Source organism: Ambystoma mexicanum, chromosome 11, assembly GCF_040938575.1.
Source record: "Ambystoma mexicanum isolate Mex_15411 chromosome 11, UKY_AmexF1_1, whole genome shotgun sequence".
NCBI lineage: Eukaryota > Metazoa > Chordata > Amphibia > Caudata > Ambystomatidae > Ambystoma > Ambystoma mexicanum.
This window is the reverse complement of record NC_090934.1, coordinates 230,323,827-230,344,238: the sequence shown is the minus strand read 5'-3', so window position 1 is coordinate 230,344,238 and position 20,412 is coordinate 230,323,827. Positions and strand designations below refer to the sequence as shown.

Below are 20,412 nucleotides of genomic sequence, written 5' to 3'. Positions count from 1 at the left end.
GAAAATGTCCACTACAAGGGTCTGTATCATCTCCAGACCTCAGGGACATCCATGGGGGACCACTATGACACCAATTGCACATTTTAGCTTGACCACATCTCAGAACATTATGTGCAGAATCACGGTTTTTGGGTTGGGTGCATAGATGCCATTGTGGCATATGGAATGGGCCTCTTAATACCTTACAGGAGTTTGTAAAATTTGGAACGGATTCAAGAAGTTTACAGCAAAGATTTCAAACAATGTAATGTTCTTAGAGTTTAACAATTTCCCACTGCAAAGATTTGTAAGGATACTGATCAGAAAAATGCGTTACGGCTCGACACTACTTGAGTTCATCAACCTAGCCTCATCAAGAAGCTTCTGTACAGGAAACGATTAAGAGTGCGAATAATTGTAAGTGATGAGCAAGAGTATGAACAGAAATTATGAGCAATAAATGTTGGATACAAAGCTGAGGTCAGTGCATCAAGGAATGAACTGGCTGGTATATAAAGCAGGACAATCTCTTTAGTGCCTCCAAAGAGAAATACACACCCTCCTTGGTATAGGTTTCTAAATATTCAGTACTAAGTAAAAGGATTAAATCATTCACAAACATTGGAGGTCACTTAATGATACACGAGTAGAACATTATTCCAAGAACTTCCCATCTTTGCACACAAGCAAAGCATCAATTTGAGAGATCAACTAGATCATGCGAGGCCCTTCAAAAAACAGGTACAGCAGAGTTAAACAAGCATGTACTCTTGCCATGCACTGCTCCAAATGAAGTTTAGCAAAGGGAATATTGTTTATCACCAATGATTAGGTGAAAAGATCAAGTTATGCATCTTTGCCACCTGCGATATCTAGTTTACACTACAAGATGCCCTTTGTGGGATATACTATGTTGGTCAGTCTAGAAGACTATGCAGAATAGGTTGGAATGAGAATCGCTCAAGTATTTGAACCAAGAATACCTGTGGCAAGTCATTAGATAGAAAATCACGATCTCTCCGATTCGTGATCATGTAGATGAGACGGTGAAGTATGGACCACATGAGACCCGAGACGGTGAAGTATGGACCACATGAGATGCTAGAGCAGAAGTCGGCTCAAAGATATTTTGGATGGACAAATGGATGCAGCAATCTCCAATGGGCTGAATGCTTCCACCACACCTATGTCTGCCCTTGGCAGCTTGTGCTCTTCTTGGCATCCCAGCGGCAGTGCTTTGACCCATGAGCATCTCTGTACAGCGTTCCCAGGCCTGCCGGAAATCAGCAAGACAGTGTTCCTTCTGGCTTTTCTGACCCATGTTGGAAGCAGAGTTTTCTGCAATGCTGCCACCAGCCGCTGTACTCCCAGTCCCTCTGCTCAGCTGTTCTCATCACAGCTGGGTAAGAAGACTAACTCCATGCTTCTTTTCCTGGCATGGTTGTAAACCGTGTTGGGCCACATTCCTCCAGCTGCTATACCACTGGTGCTGGTTCTCATTGGGGCAATCATTACTCCTTGCCTCTCCTCAGGTGTCACTTTGTTCATTATCTGACATGGAAAAATATCGCCAGCAGATTTGATAAGTTGTTTGGGGGGGGAATATGGAAATATGTCATTATGCATTGGGGCATCCCTAAAAGGGGAAGGGGTGGGAATACCATGCCTCACCTGATCTCAGGTTATTCCACCCCCCGTTGCAGGGTTGCCTCCCCACATGTTCCTCCCACAAATAGCTACGCCCCCCCCCCCTTGTTTGTTCAATAGACAGTGTCTAGCCAAGTGTCCAAATGGACCACAGGAAAAAGCATACAATCATGGGCGATTTGAGATAGTTTCCCCCTCCTATTTCCAATTGCATTTCTCCTTCCTCCCTTTTCAGGTTCCTTCATCCCCGATTTAATTAGGATATCCTGCTTGGTCTCAAATATTTCTTCTTTCTTATGTGTGATAGGGAGCATGGGAGATGATCTTTCTTGGCCGCTTCATTATGATGGATTGATCTTAGCCGTCCGTCTATTAGCTTCTACACAGTTTTGTGCTTTTTCAATAACTATGGTGGGGTTATTTAATGAGGTTATTGAAATATGGATTTTTTGCAGTGAGGGTGGTAGGAAGTTAATGTATTGTTCTAGGGTTAAAGTTGATTACTTCAGGCAGTTTCTTCCCCAGCCATAATGACAGTTGTTTTGCACTCGGGCCCTTATATAGGTGTCTTCCCAGGATATTATCGCTTGTAGAATTTGCTGTTTTAACAATGAAATAGCCCCAGTTTGATTTCAGTAAATTTTACTGTTACTAGGGGTTTTATAAATTTTAGTCCTGCAATTCTTCCCTCATAAGTGGAGGAAGAAAACAGGTTTTCAAATCACCCCAGTCCCAATGGAATTTGCGGTCCTCGCCCCTTTGGAATACACTGCCACTGAATATTAAACTGGTCAAATCCTTCCAATTGTTTAGAAAACTAGTCATCAGCTGGCTACTGGAGAAGGTAACCCTTAGTAGATTAATCTTAGTTCTTATTGTATATATTGTACATACTCTGAAATTGCTTCTTACTACCTGTACATACTATATATGGCATATTCCCGCCACATTTGTATAACCGCTTGTATACTGTAACTTTGCAACTTGTCCTAAGCGCCCATTTACCCCTGGGTCTGGAGCGCTATACTAAATAAAATAAACAATCTTTTGAAATTGAGAGATTTCCCCCCCCCCCCCCTCCCAGGTCATCTCCACCTTTATAGGGTTACAACAACCCATGGGTGTGGCGGAGGGGGGGGGGGGGGGGGGCTGGGGGAAGACTAGATCTTGTTGGGCGGCAACAATTGGATCGGATCTGAAATCGGATCTCCTCCACTTGAATTTGACGAGCCGTTAAATAGGGTGTCTCGAGTGGCCAATGTGATGTTCAAGTAGTCCTCAGCTACAGTTGGATAGTAGACTGTTGGGGAAAGATTTCTCTTCGAAAATGTGTGCGATCAGTTTTTTCCTCAAGGGTGTCTGCCTGATCCAATAAAAAAAATTAAAATAAACCACCCGGTTCCTGAGGGGTCTATTCCTGCCTGGACCACCCATTGAGGTGTACTTGGTTTTAGAAAAGGAAAATTCAATAGGGATTTTAACACTAGCTACTGGTGGAAAGTCTTTAAAAGATTTGTCTTTTGACTAGTGCTTTATGGCATAATCCGATAACCTCAAAGCGTTTGACAAAATGCGGCCTTGAAAAAGGAGCCACTGGCAGCCAATGGGGAGATTTATTTCATTTATGAGATGAAACCCATTTAATATTTGATGTTAAAGATAATCTGCGGCTACTTCAATTATTAATTTCTCTCCTTGTAGTTTAATGATTAGGATCTTTTCATAATACAAAAGTTGTTGAGATGGATTTTGCCACAGAGGATAATTCCATAGCCATTATCAATTTGCTTCATTCGAAGCCTCGAAACAAAAAGGATTGTTTTTTTTTGTTCTATATCTGTCATTTCTATTAGGTTTTGTGGAAGCATCTTTGGACAACTGATCGCTTTTGATTTTGCATGACCATTTATTACATTGTGCAATAGAATTGTGTAGTGGTCTACATATGAACAAGATCATCAGCAAGGTCTGCACATGCAGAGATGATCATATGAATATTAGTTCAATGTATGCATTCTCTACTGTGTCGACATCAGGTTCTCCTAAGGTTGGAATGCTGGTGATGTTCTGTAGTTACTGGTGCTTTGAGATTAGGATCCAAGAGTGACAAGGAGAATACCGAAGATGAAATTATGACATTGCATGCACATGACGTCATAGTGCTCACAATAATCAAAAAAAAGGTAAGCGGAGAACCGTTTGTCATCTCTATCATTCCACTGAGAGTGGGACATTTTAGGATTACTGCAGGTAAGATAGCTAACATATGTGTCTATACTGCTCCCACTACTTGATAAATTCAGTTTGTAGAGAACAAGCGCAATGTTCCATCTTTGTTTTTGTTCACATGACAGCCTTTGCCTTACTATAGTTTCCTTGATTTCTAGTGCACAGGTGGTTATTGAAAACTCCTGAGCATGTTATAAGGATACAGGAATGTTCTGTTATCTTATGGTTATTACATATTTCCATTGTCTAGCTTTCTGCAGCACAAGTAAGATAGGAAGCAACAAACAATTATGGCTGTATTAGGATAGGGACTTCATTGTCTTTCTTCCATTTGGTTTAACAGACATGGTCACTTACTTGTGGTCCTGTATTTGAGATTTCTGAAATACTTTGTTTTGCCTGACATGTATAAATTGTGGATGTTATTTGACTGTAGTGGACTGCATATAGAGATTGCTGCCCCAACGCGTCCCCCATTCACCTGCCCCACCCCCTGTCAGCTGCAGGCTTGACCCATTCTGGATGTCTACCACTTACAGTGGGGGCAGGGTGGTTATGTCGTGCCTACTGAAGAACCCATCAACTCCCCCCCACCCCCTCCCCAGCTTCTTTGGGCAGTAAATATATCATCCATGTGATTTTAGGGAGGAATTGCCCATGACAGCCAAGATGTCCTCCAATTCAGGCTTCAAGTAATTAAACTAACAATTTCCCCACAGAAAAGTCAAAGACCAATGTCAAAATAAGTGCGTTTAATGTTGGTAGACCAAATGTGGCCTTAACTAGGTGTGAATCCCTTTGACAAAGTAGACTGCATTTAACTCTTGGTCACCTGCAAAACGTAGGTTTACAATTGGACAAGCTCTTCCTTTTACCAAACCCCCCCCTACCATTCAGTTTCAACACGCTTCTCGTTTACAGGTATGTAATCAGTAGGGGTGATCTCCTGAGCAGCTGAAAGACATAGCAGCAGCCAAAGTAGACATGTAGTACTCAGGGTTCAATGTGAAAAATGATACAGCCGTTGCAAAGCCTGCATTTGTCACAAAACCATAAAGGCGGGAACCAAGGTGGTGCTTAATTACAAAGACTTAACTATGCCCAAAACTTGGCAGAAGCCATGGTCTGAGTGGGAAAGCTTTAGTGCCAAAATCAGCATTTGATTTTAATGAATATTACAGGGAAATGATTTTTGGAACAAAAACATTGATTTACTGAGCAGAGGTCTAGTCTCATGAACAATGGGCGATACCAGATGATGAAATGGTGGTACAAACAAGAAGCTGGGATGAGCAGAGCAGGATATAGGAATGGGATAGTGGGGGGGCAGGGGGGGGTTCGGGAGTGCTAAGTTTTAGGATGAAGGCATGGGATAGTGGGGGGGGAATGCTAAGTTTTAGGATGAAGGATATAGGCATGGGATAGTGGGGGGGTGCTAAGTTTTAGGATGAAGGGGTGACGTGCTGTGGGGGGTGGCAGAGGTAACGAGAGATGAAAATAGGGAGATGCAGTGTGTACTATTCACAAAGAATAACTAGACGTTTGTATTTAAAATGCAGAGTGGGAGAGGTGCACAGAAGAGCAGAGGGCGCACAAAGGGAATGAGAGGTGGCACGTAGGTGAGCAGAGGATGCTTCATAGGGAGTAAGATGGGCATGCAGATAGTGTGGGGCAAAGTCAGTGTATAGTTTTGAAGAGAAGGAGTTTATACTTTGCCCTCAGTCTCTGATAACAGCCTAGCCGACTTTAGGCTGGGGAGGTGAGTGGGGAAGGACAGCTAAATTGAAGGCTTGGTGGAGGTGAAAAAGCATAGTTGGGAAGGACAGTAGTCCAATCGAAAGAGTACAAAAGAGGAGATTAGGCATTTAGCATTGTTGAAGAGAAGGTCATCTCAATTTCCTGGTGGAGGAAATCAAGTCTGGCTAGAGTGGCAGAGTTGGCGATGAGCGAGAAGGTGGTGTGGATTGACGACAAAGCCAAGGTTGCGAGCAGAACCAGAGTAGGGACGGTATTCCTGCGAGAAGAGGAAAAGATGCCAGAGACCTTGGTGGAGGCGAGATGCCAACCAGTATTTGAAGACTTTTGAACATAGCCAAGATAAGGAGAAGATCAAAGTGTCATCTGCAAAGGGTTTATAGGAAAAGCCATCGGAGGAGAGCAAGGTGCCAAGAACAGAGGTAGTGTGAAGTGGACTCAAGACTGACCATTGAGGAAGACCAATAGTAAAACGGGCACAAGGTAAGGCTGTTCAGAACACCCAGTGTCCGAGGCAAGCTATGACTCAAACCAAGCAAGGGCCTTGTCCCTGATGCTTACGACAGAGTGCTGAGAAATGGACAGAATGGTGGACTATATTGAAGACAGAAGTAGAGAATAATAATAGATGAACGGTTAGTATGACAAACAAAATATGTAGTTGCGGACACTGAGGAGAATCGATGCAGTAGAAGTCAGAAGCCAAATTGAAGAGGATCCAAGGGGTTGTGTGCATCAAGGAACTCCATGTTGAAAACATGCTCTAGGATTTTGGAATAGCAAGATAGAAGAAACAGGACAGTTAGGATCTAGGCCAGGTTTCTTAAGAATAGGGATGACAGTAGCTGACCTTTAGGATGAGGGAAAGGTCACAAGAGTGGAGTTGACGGGGGGGGGGAAGTAAGATATGGAGCAAAACAGAGCTAGGAGTTTTACTATGTGGTGATAGAGGGTCGATAAGGCATATTTAGGGTTAGCATGGAGAACAAGGTCAAGAATCTCAGGGTGAGGGCATCGGAAGACAGTCGCAGGAAAAGGGGTAGAGAAAAGTGAACAGGAGGGGTGATAAAATAACCTGGCAAAGTACCTTCTAACATTCATGCAAATTAGAGAGAAACGTCATAAGCAGAAAGAGAAGAGTTTAGGAGGGGAACAAATGGAAAGATGAAACACCTATGTTGAGACAGAAGCCACATTTGGCAGGGTCGAGGAGTAGTTTTGAAGAGGTCAGGCAAAGTTGGAGATGACTTTGCCAAGGGCAAAGATTTTCCTCCATTCTTATTTTCAGTGTGCAGACGGTAAGTATCCAAGGCTATGGAGGGTTTCAGAGTACGTGCAAGAAGGGTGGGAAGTGAGAAGAGAAGGTGAGCAGTTAGTGAAGACGATCAGTGAATGGAAAGGTTAATTTTGCATGGAGGAGAGCGTAGTGTAGGTCAGAGAGGTAGATCAGGAATTTGGAGTAGAGACACTTGTGCTTTGCAATGGATATGGTAGATGAGTGGTGTGGAAGTAGGAGTGGGAATTGAGGCAAAGACGATGGAATAATCAGGGAGAAGGAGTGGTGGAGATTGGAGGTACCATTTGAATGGGTGGGGGTGGACAGAACAGTGGGAGAGGTTAAGGAGAAGAGATTTAAAGTCAGTGGATGAGTAGTGTAGTGCCGAGGTTAAAGTCACCAGAGAATGAGGTGATGGTGGGATTCAATTAGTTGGCAAGGTGGTAAATAAATGGACCAGGTGACCTAGAGATTAATAGGAATGCCATAGGGAGCAGTGATTGTGGAGATCATGTTTTCAAAAGAGGGAGCACTAGCGGGAGATAGGTAATGAGGCGATAGAGATCTAGGAGATGCGAACAATCCTACACCAAGTTGGGCACAGGGAATGGGTGAAGGTGTAGGCAAGGTTATGAAGGACAGCAAGGGTTGCAGTCCGAGTGAGAAATCCAGGATTCTGTAAGGGTAATGAGGTCGAGAGGGCGAAGGATGTCTGTTGCATACAAATTGGAATGCATGCAGAAATAGAAAAAGAGCCAGATATAGGTTTGACAGAGTAGGCTAGCGAGAAGAGGGGTAGTGGCGAGGAAAAGAGATGGGAAGAGTGGTTTTAGGGAGAAGGCGAAGAGATAGAAAGCAGTGCATGGTGAGGCGGGGCTAAGCAAAGACGTAATTGGTACTCACAAGTAGCAAGAAACAGCAAAGGAATAGCGCAGAGGCAAAGTGTCAGGAAGAAATGCTGGCGGTGGCTCTTGCCTTTGGCCATTAACAGGGTTGCCTGGGGCAGAGTTGCCCCAAAGCACGGAGTGAAAGTGGTGAGGAGCATCACATGATGGGTGGGGGGTGGGGTGACATGGGGGGGGGGGGGGGGGGGGAGGCAGAACCACCAGCCTGCGACTACAGAGCAGGACGGGAGTCCAGGTCCCAGCTGCCCAGTCATCGCGTGGTGGTGCAAGTGGCTGCGGGGAGCATGCTAGATAGAGATGATGCGCTCAGATTATCAGCAGGAGCCATTAGGGGAGCCAGGCAGCCTCAGTCAGAATATGTTATGAGCTTAGTGTGTTGTGCCTACTGCAAGATGGCCGCATCTTGAGTGCTCCCAACGGGGAGACGAGCATATCCCCGTTTAAAACACATCCTTCCCGAGACAGAAAACACGAATGGTGGTGTCGCCATAAAGAGGGTGGCGTGGGGCAGCAAAGTACCGAGAGGACAGACCGGGGCCTGAGGCACAGACCGTTGGCTGCATTTCCCAACAAGGCTGTGGGTGCCCGACTATCATACTGCTGGTAGGTGGTTGTGGGAAGGGCAAAGCCGGTTGCGCTGCTGCAGGGAGCACCCTAGGCTTGCGGTGGTACCAGGAGGTCAAGCGGAAGCAGCAGCAGTGAACATTGTGCAACCGGACAGGGTTCCCGGGAGAAAGACCACGTACATACGCAAAGGTGAGATCCGCTTGGGTAGTGGAGCCCAGACTAATGGCACCACTGCCGGCGGCAGGGGGTACAAGTTGGTGCAGGGCAGACACCAGCGGTGGCCAAAAAACAAAAATAGTGATGGGTTGGGAGCAGCATGGAGCTCCCAGACAAAAAGGTCAGCAGGAAACTGGATAGAGCAGCAGCTGGGTCCCCCGAGACACGGAATAGTACCAGCATAGGCACCAACACAGAGACTAAGCTCCTGGACATGTAAATGGAGGAACACACCAGAAATAAGGGGAGGCTGGCTGGTGTTTGAAAAGGGCTGGTGCACCACACGAAGCAGCGGCAGAGACCCTATCCAGGGTGCAGTTACAGAGCGGCTGCCAGAGACTGAAGAGCATGGCAACAAGAAGGTAGGAAGCTCAGAGCCGGTCCAGGGGATTGGGCCACACGCCAAAGAATCCCATACTAGGGGGCAGGCACGCCAGCATGGTGAATCCAGAGAAAAGAAAAGGGCAAACAACTGTTTGCCAGGCAGAACCCACCACAACTGCACATGGATCTACGCCAGCCTGGATTTAGATGTTGCCTTGCTGATCATACATTGCTGGCACTGAAGGGGAGTCGCTGGCCAGGAAAAATCGACTCTCCTACAAGATGGCCATATCAGCAGTACTGATCGATAAATTATACGAAGCCGAACAGTGGATCGGGGATAATGAAGATAAAATCTCAAAACCGCAGAGTGAAGCTACCCAGCTGCAACAGGGTATCATGAATGTAGTGGCGAAGAAAAAGGGAGGTGCGATCCAGGAGAAATAATGTACGTATACTGGGGTACCAGGATCCACTTGAGTGACATGGAGAGGTTTGTAGATCAATTTCGCCTCGGTGTGTTGGATAACGTTTCGTCCAGGTTTATGGTGGAAAGATCGTTGGAACCGAAACTGAACACTCAAACTATGCCCGCATATTCAACTACCGAGACCGGGACATTCTGTTGAGAGAGACTAGAGAAAAAGGAGTTGAGATATGGATCAGCAGTACTATATTCCCAGATTTCAGTCAACATGTACAGGCGCAAAGGCAAACTTCCCAGGTGGCAAAGGTCATACAGAAGGGGATTCGATACTATGCATCCTGCAAAGCCGAGATCATGCAGGATGGAACATTTTCACAGACTAAGGAGGCCGAACAGTATGCCAAGGAGTTGCTGACAGCTAGACCACCAAATTGAGAGCACAATTTAGAAGGGAAGCGCTAAATGTAAAGGGTCAATTGAGGTTTATGAAAAGCATTAAAGGGTGGAATGATGGGAAGAACTGGTTTAGTGTCACACAGGGAGTTAACGTAACACCCCTAAACGCAGTAACTGCAAAGTTAGGTTATTAGGCAGATAGTTTGTGGGATTTAGCTGGTATATTGATGGGGGGGGGGAATTCACAGAGTGGGGAGGCCTCTTGTTTTTATGCAGTGTTCCTGAATAACCATGTACATAAGTATGCATGTGTTGAAAGGGACAGATTTGTTGACCACCTTGTACATAAGAGGTGGGCACAGTCGGAGGGAGAAAGAAGGGATGGCGATATTGGATAGGAACAATAGAGGTTTCACAAATAGCAAAATGTTTAGGCCGATAATGAACATGGCAAGGACACATCAAGTGACAATCTTGATGCTACAAGAAACACATCTGGGCAGAGAAGGGAATTTACCCAGACCACATGGCTGGGGAATTCACGGATACACTGCATCTCTCAAGACTCGCAACATGCATACATCGGGAAATGGGGTTTAAGCAACATGCCCAAATTGTAGATGCGCAAGGCAGATATTTGATCCTGTGTGGGAGGGGCTCTAGGGATTAACACCATTGATAAATATTTATGTACCCAATCTGTATTCCCCCAGAGTTCTTCCAGGCTGGTTAGAGCCATACATCAATATGCAATATGAGCTGGGGATTTCAATATCGTTTGATATGTACAGGGCCACCACATCGTAAGTCAGGTTGCTGAAAGCTATGGAGACCTAGAGGATAATGGCAGATATCGTGGCCTAAAAGAACTTGGCGTTATTGGAACCTCTGGAGGGGAGGGAGTTCACCTTTTGCACAGGGGTACACTATAGTGCATCCAGGATCGATTACATAAGTACCATGCCGGGGATTGTGAGGAACCTGGAAGAAGCAAGGATTTTACCCAGAACCCTTTCAGCCCACTCACTGGTAAGGATTACTTTCGCCAAAGCTTCTATAATGTTCCACATTATGTTGGTGGAGGGTCAATAAATGTGAACTGGAAGATGATGTTTAGAGATGGAACAGGACTCTGAACAGTATATTTTCAGTATAATGGAAAGCATTTAATGTTTTCATAAGGGGTAGCTGCAAGCCATCTGGAGATCTATGGAAGGACTAGAAAGATCAAAGAACTTGAGAATGGCCAAGCCAGACTAGAGATATCGCAGAAGCTCTGAGAAGCCAGGAAAGAGTTCACCGGGCTAGCGATGAGAAGTTATGTATTACTGGGCCAACCGAGCCCACTGCATATGGGGAAGGTGACAGGCCAAGCAGAGCGCTAGCATGGGCCATTTGGAAGGAGCGGGAACCCGCAAGCATAGTGAAGGTGACAGGATATCTGGGATACCGGAGGGGGGGGGGGGGGGTTATTAATGAGATGGTCATGGAAGATTATAGCTATATACACATAGCAGGTACAGGTGGGGCCTAGGGAGAGGAATGTTTGGATAAAATAGCTTTGGTATGGCTGTACCCGGAGCAGGCTACTGACTGAATCCCTGACAGAGGAAGTGATGGCACAGGGGATGCATGATCAGCAGAAGGAATATGCAACAGAACTAGCCCCATGTGTAAACATGTATGAGGCAGCGCTCAGTAAGGTGTGTTGCCAGAATGAAACTGCCCTGGTGACTAGCCCGGCTGTTGGCAAACTGGCTGCAGCCACACCTGCTAGCAGGGGTCTTGCCGGACCTGGTAGGATTTATCCCAGGGAGGTAAACACAAAATAATCTCAAGACTATTCACCCTTCTGCAGAATATCAAAGTCTCTGTTCAAACAGTAGCCTCACTTGATGCCCAAAGGCATTGGATTCTGCAGAGTGGCCATTTCTATTTGAAGAAATACGTAGATCAGGGCTGGAGTCATTTATATACAATGGGTGGGATTGTTTTACACCTAGCCCAAGGCAAGGGTACTGACCAGAGCGCCAAGGGTGATCCATCCAGAGGGACAAGACAGATGCCTGCTGTCTCCACTACGGAACCTACCAGTGAGGTTGTACTCTCAGTTAAGCATAGTCTCCCTCTACACTGATGACATGCTGCTTTATGTGCAAGATCCAAACAAACTCTTTGGCCCCTAGTGAAGGATGTACAGGGGTTTGGAAGGCTCTCTGGGCTTATGAGATGAATCCGAAATACTGCCTTGGACACTGGGCGTGAAAGGGGAAGGAGGCGACTATGGTACCTCTTGGGTATCGGATACTAGGGATAACAGAAGGCTCCACATTTGGAAATCCCTTAAAATTACTGGAGCAACTAGAAAGCAGGGTGTATTCTCCTACACATCTCCCAAGCCGCATGTATTCTGCTAGCTAAAATGGCCATGGAACCCATCTGCCTGCTACTTACTGGACGCGGGAGCGTCAGATTAACTGGTGTGGGCGGGCAAACAGGCGAGGGCAGTGTACGATATACTTACCCAACAATACGAGAGGGGATGATTGATTGATTACACAACATGTCCCTGTACTACCTGGCAGCCCAAATACAGTATATGGTGGTGGACCCCAAAGGCGGAGCTGCCACATGTGGGGATTGAAAGGACATAGCTAACCCGGATGGTTTGAAGGAGATACTGTGGGGGGGGGGGGGGGGAGGGAGGAATAGCACAGGGGAAGGAGGCGCAGCCAATTGACAATGGCGAATGATTGCCTATATAGCCTGGTTCAATATGCATGTTACAATGGCTGGCAGTTACATAACAAGTACATCAGATACATTGAGAGGTTAGTTATCCAGAGCCTGGTGGATATGTTTCAGGAGGGGAGGTTTCTCACATGGGAGCAGATATGGAGCCGGGGGAGTGAAAGGCAGTCACTAGGCTGTTCTATTACGGATTCAGAGAGGAGTTGCACACCATCTGGCAGAGCGATCCAGGAGAGCCAGCACGTCTGCATCCACAGCACAATATGTAGGAGCTCCTCCCAGGGTCATAAACTAACATGGCATTGGATGAAAGCTTAAAGGGGAGCAGGGCCAGTAAGCAATGGGACGAGGTACTACAAAAGACCAGGAATGGAAAAATTGCATGCACGCACAGACTAAACGGATTTCCGTAAATACAGCCGACATTTCAAGTCGTTTGAAATATTACACGCCAGCGCAGTTACAACGGGATTACCCCTCCAGATCCATGGGTGCACTAGATGTTATTTCAGCCCTGCGGACTTCATACACATGGTGTGGGACTGTGGCGCTGTGAATGCTTTGTGGAGACCATGGCGATTACGCTGTTAGAACAAGTCACTGAAACCCCCCCCCCCCCATTCGCTTGGCCGCTAGCAGTCTTGGATTAAAGAGATTGGTAGTATGCTCCTGGATTGCTAGGACCTGGGGTAAGGGGCGGGATCACGCATACGAGCAGTGCCTGAGATGTATGTGGAGTGCGTGGTTCAGTGACTCAAAAGGCTGCATCGTTGCTGGCCAAAGGAAATCTGGGTTCCACTAGGATCGTATATAGCAACAGAAGGGAGAGAGTCAGGTAAAGATAATCGAGGGAATTGACAAGGAGGGGAAGGAGATGCAACACAAGGCGGAGCAGGGAAGGATTATAAGAGCCGGGTGGGGCAACAAAAATAAATAAAATGAAAAAAAGGGACATGAGGCTCAGTCAAAAGGGTGAGGGGGTGGGGGGGAAGCGGGTTGAGGCCGTGGGAACTCGGAATTGTGAACAGTTCGGTTATGTTGTAATTGTGATTACTTTTCAACACTTTACATGAACTCAGTCCAGTTTAATCCCTTTTAGTTGTGTAAAGACCTTTGAAATATGACAGCTTTGGGCTTCAGAGGTCATGTTCCCAGTCTACAGATTGATCCTGGATGCTCCTTGTAGGTCCCCTGCAGGCAGACGGAAGGAGTGCCTCTGGAGCATTTCTATAATCCAACAAGGAGAAAACCCCGTCCCCCAATTCATGAGGTTGTATGGTTCATGGCAGTTGGCTGGTGAACAGCCATTACACTCAAATCAGAAGCCAATCCATGTATACCACTGGTTGTCAAAAGTTGCCTGGCCCAGTTGCCAATGCAAGGGCAGACGTTTTATAGGATCGCACACTTACCCGTGTCTTAAGTGAGTCGATACTCTTTCCCCCGCCCCCCCACCCCCGTGCAAAACAAAGCAAGACTCTGACTTGGGTCACCTTGGCACCTTGTCCCTGGTCCCAAGGTTATCTGATACTAAATGGCCCTGCATGCTACAAATTCCCTCTTCAGCCAATTGGGGTGCATCTTCAAAATGGTCACCCAGTCACGGTCACGCACAGCCTTCAGAGATAACCCTGCCATCTCTTGAGCGGCGTCGAGGCAAAGAGCTCAATTAGGGGAAACAGGCTCTAACATGAACCAACTGATCGAGGGGCTAAATCAGAAACAATAGCCCCAATGCCATCAGGCAGTGGAGAACTAGTAGGATGCCATGTATGAGGGGCAAGATAAAAATGGCAGATCTAGTAGCATAGGTTTCTTGAAGGCTGCAGAAGTTCTATACCGATCATACACAACGTTGGGTGGTTTAACATTATAGAGAACAGCCACTTGCAAGGCTCCATGAAACTGAACAGTCTTCAGCTCTACGTTCACTCCCTCCGTCATTAAATGGAATAAAATTTCGCCTGTTACCATGTTCAGGTTTTCTTTCCAGCCCAAAAATGGCCTTGTACTGTTCAAACTGTACCTTTATTGAAGGGATCCCCTCCATCAGAAGATTTCCCTCAGTGCAATAGAGAGGGCAGTGGCCCAACAGTTCGCTCAACCCAGAGCCACTTATCCTGTCCCTATCAACCTCCCAATGCCCAAGAGTTCATATATGATGCGCTTAATAACCAGAGGTTTCCAAGCACGGACCAGGGGATCGAACCTATGTTGCTCCGTGTCGTCTTGCTTTCTAAGCACAGACCCAGGGAATCGAACTTATGTTGCTCTGTGTGCCATTGAGCTATCCTCCCGAGTCCATATCTCCTACCCAATGCTCAAAGCAAGCTTCCCTTAACATGCTCAGCACTTGAACCACCATTAGTGCCCCCCCCCCCCCCCAAGTGGTGCTTATTTCAAGCGCTACCGCCGCAAGCTGTGTGCCTGCTCCTCCCAGGAAGTCTTACCTCATGTTGTGCGTGAAGGTCCTCTTGCGGTGCTCCAGCTCCTCCTCCTTGCCGTACTCCTTCCCGTATTGGTCAGCATAGTGATTGAACAGCCGGTGCACCCGGTCTGACCCATCATTCCGGTCGAAGAAGTCTTGCATGGGATTGGCCAGGATGTGGTGCTCTAGTCCAGGCCCAGGAAATCCTTCACACTTCAAACCTTAAGCGACAGCAGGAAAACAAAGCACAGCTCAATTTCCCTGCCAAATGGGTGAGGTGTGGCAGAGGGGGGGGTCACATAATTGAAGGGGCTTTTGAAATAATCACTATAGGGTCTTACAATACCCAAACGTGTCAGATAAGGGCTTGAAGTCACTCACTCTTTAGGACCATGCAGGGCACCAATTGGGCCGGTGATCTATTTTGCCATTCCCTCTCCCCTTCACAATAAAAAGTACCAAGCACGTGCCCTACATCCTTCCCTACCTGTACTGATGCACTGAACAAGTCCCCCACAATTCATGCAGTTTGAATTAATGCACTAAAGGTCTCTGTCCTCTACCCAGTTCCCATCTAGAGGTGGCATGGGAGAAAGGGGGCTAAAGAGGACCACCCCTCAAGGCTCACCTCACAACCCTAAAACTAATTTAGGGCTCGCAGACAACTTACTTTAGAAGTTTGTAAAAGATCAGAAGACGGAGCCTTTGGACATTCTAGCATTGTTTCAAATCTTGTACATTTCATCCCTCAGCTGACATTAAAATCTACACTGGAACCGTCACTTTGTTATTTAACAGTGTTTGATTTTCCATTACATGCATCTTTTTGATGCTTTACCAATGCCTGCAAGTGCATCACGCCAACCATTCTACTGCAGCCTTAAAACCCTCAAAAGAATTTAGGACATGGTTCTAGGGTCTTCAAAGGTTGCAACCAGCCTCCCAGATTTGGGGGGGGGGGGGGTTAATAGCGTAGGGAAAAGTGGCCCCCAAATATTTCATAAATTTTGGTGATACAATTTGTTGGCAAAGGGACATAGAACAGTCACAACTAAACTCTATGTTTGACCACACGTGCATAGCATCTCAACCCAGATGGTTGACATCTAGCAGGCTTTCATCTCGGCTAGGGGCCTACAGAGGGCCCCAACACTAGGAAGGAACCTCCTACCCCCCCGAAATTTTGGAAAAAGCAAGTTCAGGTTATAAATATGAGGTCCCAGCCGTTCATATGGGATGTGGTTAGAACATCAGGTGGCTGTAAATCTTCATCCTATTGGGCAAGCGTGCAGGTGTAGGAGCCTTAGTGACTAGTAACTTGAAACAGACTCCAGGTAGTTGAGAACAGATTTTTTTTTTAATACTAAGAAGAGGGATAATTTCCGCTGCCCACAGGAAAACCTGCTGCAGCTTCTAGAGAATTCAACATAGGTAATCTACAAATCCATCCATTGTGCTACTTCCACCTAGTTTAGGATTAGCTTCACATGGTGTACCCAAGGTTGAAGCTTTGGTCCATGGAGAATCACCATATCCATCCCTAGGACTCAAGGAGGCGGGTCCTGGAAGAAGTTACCAAATTCTATTGACAGAAATAGTTTTCATACCCCCCTTCCAACCTCCCTGTTGAGGCAGTATCTTTTCAGGTAGATGTTAGGTAGGTGAACCAGCCGAGTTCAGATCCGCAAGTAGAGGCAATCCACAAATTGTTCAAATGAGAGAAGAAAATTGAACAGAGCAGCATGCCATCTTTTGACTGTTCCACCCACTTGGCTGTTCCAGGCGCAACCCCCTTGACAGGTGTTGCACTATGTTCCTGCCTTTCCCATCCCACAGAGGCGAGTACCACTACTTTAGTACACTTCTACCACTAGTGAAGACCCCACATTGAGCTCCCCAGTACACGCTGCCATACCTTCCGGGAGTTTGAAGTCCTTGGCACAGGCACGTTTTGAGAATTTGTGGTAGGCCACCTCGTACTTGTCATAGTGAGAACCCAGCAGACTGTTGAAGCCTCTCATCTCGTAGTGAACGGGTTCAGGCCCCCTGCTGGTGTTGGTCACCCACAGGGTGTACACATTCTTCTTCTTGCCCCAGGTAGTTACGTTCTGCCACACAGTACAGGGCAACCTCCTGAAGCGCTCCTGGCGGACAGGCTGCAGGGAACAAGACCACAGATGAGGGCAACCATACAGATCAAGGTGAGGTACCACAACTGATGAGGCATCTGCAAACACCCCGCTCAACAAGAGGACAACCCGTTAGTCCTTTGACTGGAACAGCTGCCAAGAGACCAAAATACTGGTACTGAAAGACTAGGCCAACATGAGCCCTGTGTCAAGGCTGCAAAGTAATAGTAGACAGAACACCAACTCAGGAGATCCAGGTGCCTTGCTCCCTGGACCACCCTGGAGAACTAGCCAGAGATCATGTTACTTCAAAAAGGCACATGTGTACCTCTGACTTTAAAGTAGTAAAACGGACAGCAATTCCATCAGATGACATTCCCACAAGGTGTGGCCCAAGGGCCAAAACACACATGGGGATTTTGGGCAAAGGTTTGGTAGATTCCATTCTACAGTTCCTACACTGTAAACAATGAACAAAATACTGTGAGCAGCTTCTACGCTGTTATTACAGAGCCGGCCCAGCTATATGTAAATGAGTGTGCATGCTGGCCAATGGGCTGCATGCATAAGTTTAAGGGAGAGTCTACAGTCATGGTTTGGCTGGGACCAATCAGTGGATGCTGAACAACCGGTTCTTCAGTTGTGTTCTGGTGGGCAGGCAGATTTGTTGGCCCTCTTCTTAAGCATGTAGTCTTTAGCTACTCTTGGACTAGAGTACCCCTGGGTCAACCAATACCATGTTAAAAGTATGACCCTTCATTGCAATCACTGGTGTCAAGTCTTGCATCCCCTCTGCCCTACCTAGGAAATTTTGCCCCCACTCAGTCCCTTCCTCCCCACCTCATCCTCTCCGCCACCACAAATACCCCTTTAACCTGGACTCAACACAAAATAACACTTCCACTAAACATTGACATTTACTGCCCACCATTTCATCGAAGCCATAGCTCATGCCAGGTTGAAGAGGTATAGATGAAAGAAAGCTCCCCAGACATCTCGTCCCCCAACCTCCTGTGCCACAATATGTTTTGCTCTTCTCCACTCACCTTGAAGCCCTCCAAGTTGGGCAAAACTGACTGAGGCAAGACTGGGTCCTTGTTGGTGCCATTGACCTGGAAGCACTTCCGGACATTGACTTCGGTTTCGGTAGTTTCAGGGCTGATCTTGTAGTTGATCCCAAAGGGCTGCTCAAACCCATGCTGGTACGTCACCACTTGTCCTTGAAATACAAGCAGAAATTGTGAAAAGAATCAGTTGACAAGTGCTCATTGCGCCCCTTACTCACTGGTTATTTTCCTAGGTGAAAGGTATCCCGAAAACTCTGGGGCCCTCATCAACAAACCCCATAATTTAATAATAGCACATGCTTCTCTGAGTGCCCCACAACGCCAAACCCGGAAAAAGAAAAACCCACACATTTATAGGTTACATGCTAGTGGCATCCTGTCACGTGGGTAATGCTCTGGAATAAGTGAGGCTCAGCACAAAGCGCAAGTGATCATTCCAAGCCTTCAGCAGAGAATAGAGGTGACCTGTACCTGATGAGATCCATTCCCCCCCCCCGGCCCGCCCCCCCCGAGAAGAAACTTCTCCCATGTGCCAGCACCTCTAAGTCAGAGCCAGTCTTCCAAAGAAGCTTTGCCTGAAATGTGGGTAATTCTAACAGCTTTTAAAGGTGAAGCTTTGTTCAGCTGTCACAAGCTCTCCTGGGACCCGGGCAACGAGTGGCAAAAGACTGCAGATGGCATTGCAGTTAGAACAGAAAGTAAACTGGCAATGACTGTTGCAACTGTGCATCAGTTACATTTGGGGTATTAGGCCTAGCCCTGTAGACCACAGCTATATATATATATATATATAGGGCAGGCATTGGGAATGCTGGACTGCCCATGTGGGCCAGACAAAGACTGATATACAAATGGATATTTCCCCATCTGTGAAAGGTACAGTGAGCAAAAAGAGTGCTGCAAACTCATCTCAGAACAGGTTGTCATGCCATGTTCTTTCTGGAGAGGAGCACCTGCTACCTTTTTTTGTTCAGGCATTGGGTTACAATGAAAATAAAAGTATTCATGTCCCAAGCGGGATTAGAATGTGTACATATGTATCCTGCATAATTGATAAATCAAATATGGGGCAGGATGGATGAAAGTGCAATACCCTATAGGAATGAGAGAGAGACCATGTCAATTGGGTATCAACTCCTGGAATTGACAAATAAAGTCAGAAGTTGAAGACACTGCGCAAAACAGACACCATGGCCAGTGGGAGCAACAATGATAGCAATCAGTAGTAAAGTTAGAGGCCAGAGGGTTGTGCAACAGGAATAGTTCAGGACAGGAATAGCCCAAGTCACTTCATTGTCAGACAGTATGCTTTAAATGTTAGTGCTTGGAGGTCATGTGAGGACACTCACCATTGTAGAACTGGATGCGGCTCTCCCGGCCAGAGAGGTTGTACCAGGCCTCAAAGGGCTCCACGATCTCAGCATAAGGCAGATAGAGGGTCCCTGTGCAAGGAGACATGCATAAGAGACCACATAGGTTTTCTGCTCCAACTGGACAGCCATCCGAACCAGGCAAATGTAGAGCCTACTTTCCATTACAACAGGTCCAGCACTCATTCCAGTCAAAGGGCAGGTCCTTAATGTGCAAAGATACACCCCACCCATATGCGACCCACTTAATGGGCATTTGTGATAAGTTAATCCCTAATCAAGCCAATCATTAGGCACATCTACTATACAATAGCCAAGTTAAGCATTCACATTTGTACTATTTTCACTGGTTAAAGCCCGTTTCAGTTTTATACAATTAACCAGTTAGATGAAAACCAGTCATACAAATGGAGCATGAAGAGCAAGCCACATGTTCATCCTTGCTAGACTTGTTAAACCGGTTGTTCACGTGCCAACAAATCTAGAGGTTTGTGATAGCCGCAATGATAGTGTATAGGCTAAGATTTATCAACTTCACCAGGCTGGTTAAAACCACAAAACAGAATACTACTTAAGTTTATCAAATTTAAATTCGTTTTTCAGCCAGGCAAACATCCTCACAATGACACCATCACCTTATTAATGTTTTGCAAAATATGCATCCCTCAATTCTTTTGTGGGATTTAACTGGGAGATATCCAATTCAGGGGAATTCTCCCAAACCAGGTACACACAATTATGAATCTGGAATCCCAATTTAATAGCACGTATCCCTTTTGGAACATGAAACGTGCAGGGTTGTCCATTTATTAACCAAATAGGGATAATTTAGTCAGATTATCAATGGACAGACACCATAACTATCTGTTAATTTACCCTGAGCATACAGGCAACAGATTGGATCTATGAGTCTCCATATTTCATTTGTGAAAATACTAAAATAACC

General features: G+C 46.3%; 1 protein-coding gene across 1 annotated transcript in view; it reads right to left on the bottom strand.

Moving 5' to 3' along the window:
• LOC138503303 (digestive cysteine proteinase 2-like) overlaps window positions 1-20,412 on the bottom strand; it is a 56,732-nt gene that overhangs the window by 21,757 nt on the left and 14,563 nt on the right. The window contains exons 3-6 of the mRNA XM_069622912.1: window positions 19,446-19,538; window positions 18,076-18,248; window positions 16,816-17,056; window positions 14,923-15,121 (exon numbers count right to left, since the gene is read on the bottom strand). Of these exons, the coding sequence (XP_069479013.1) occupies window positions 14,923-15,121; window positions 16,816-17,056; window positions 18,076-18,248; window positions 19,446-19,538 (706 nt within the window). The remainder of the gene's footprint in view (window positions 1-14,922; window positions 15,122-16,815; window positions 17,057-18,075; window positions 18,249-19,445; window positions 19,539-20,412) is intronic.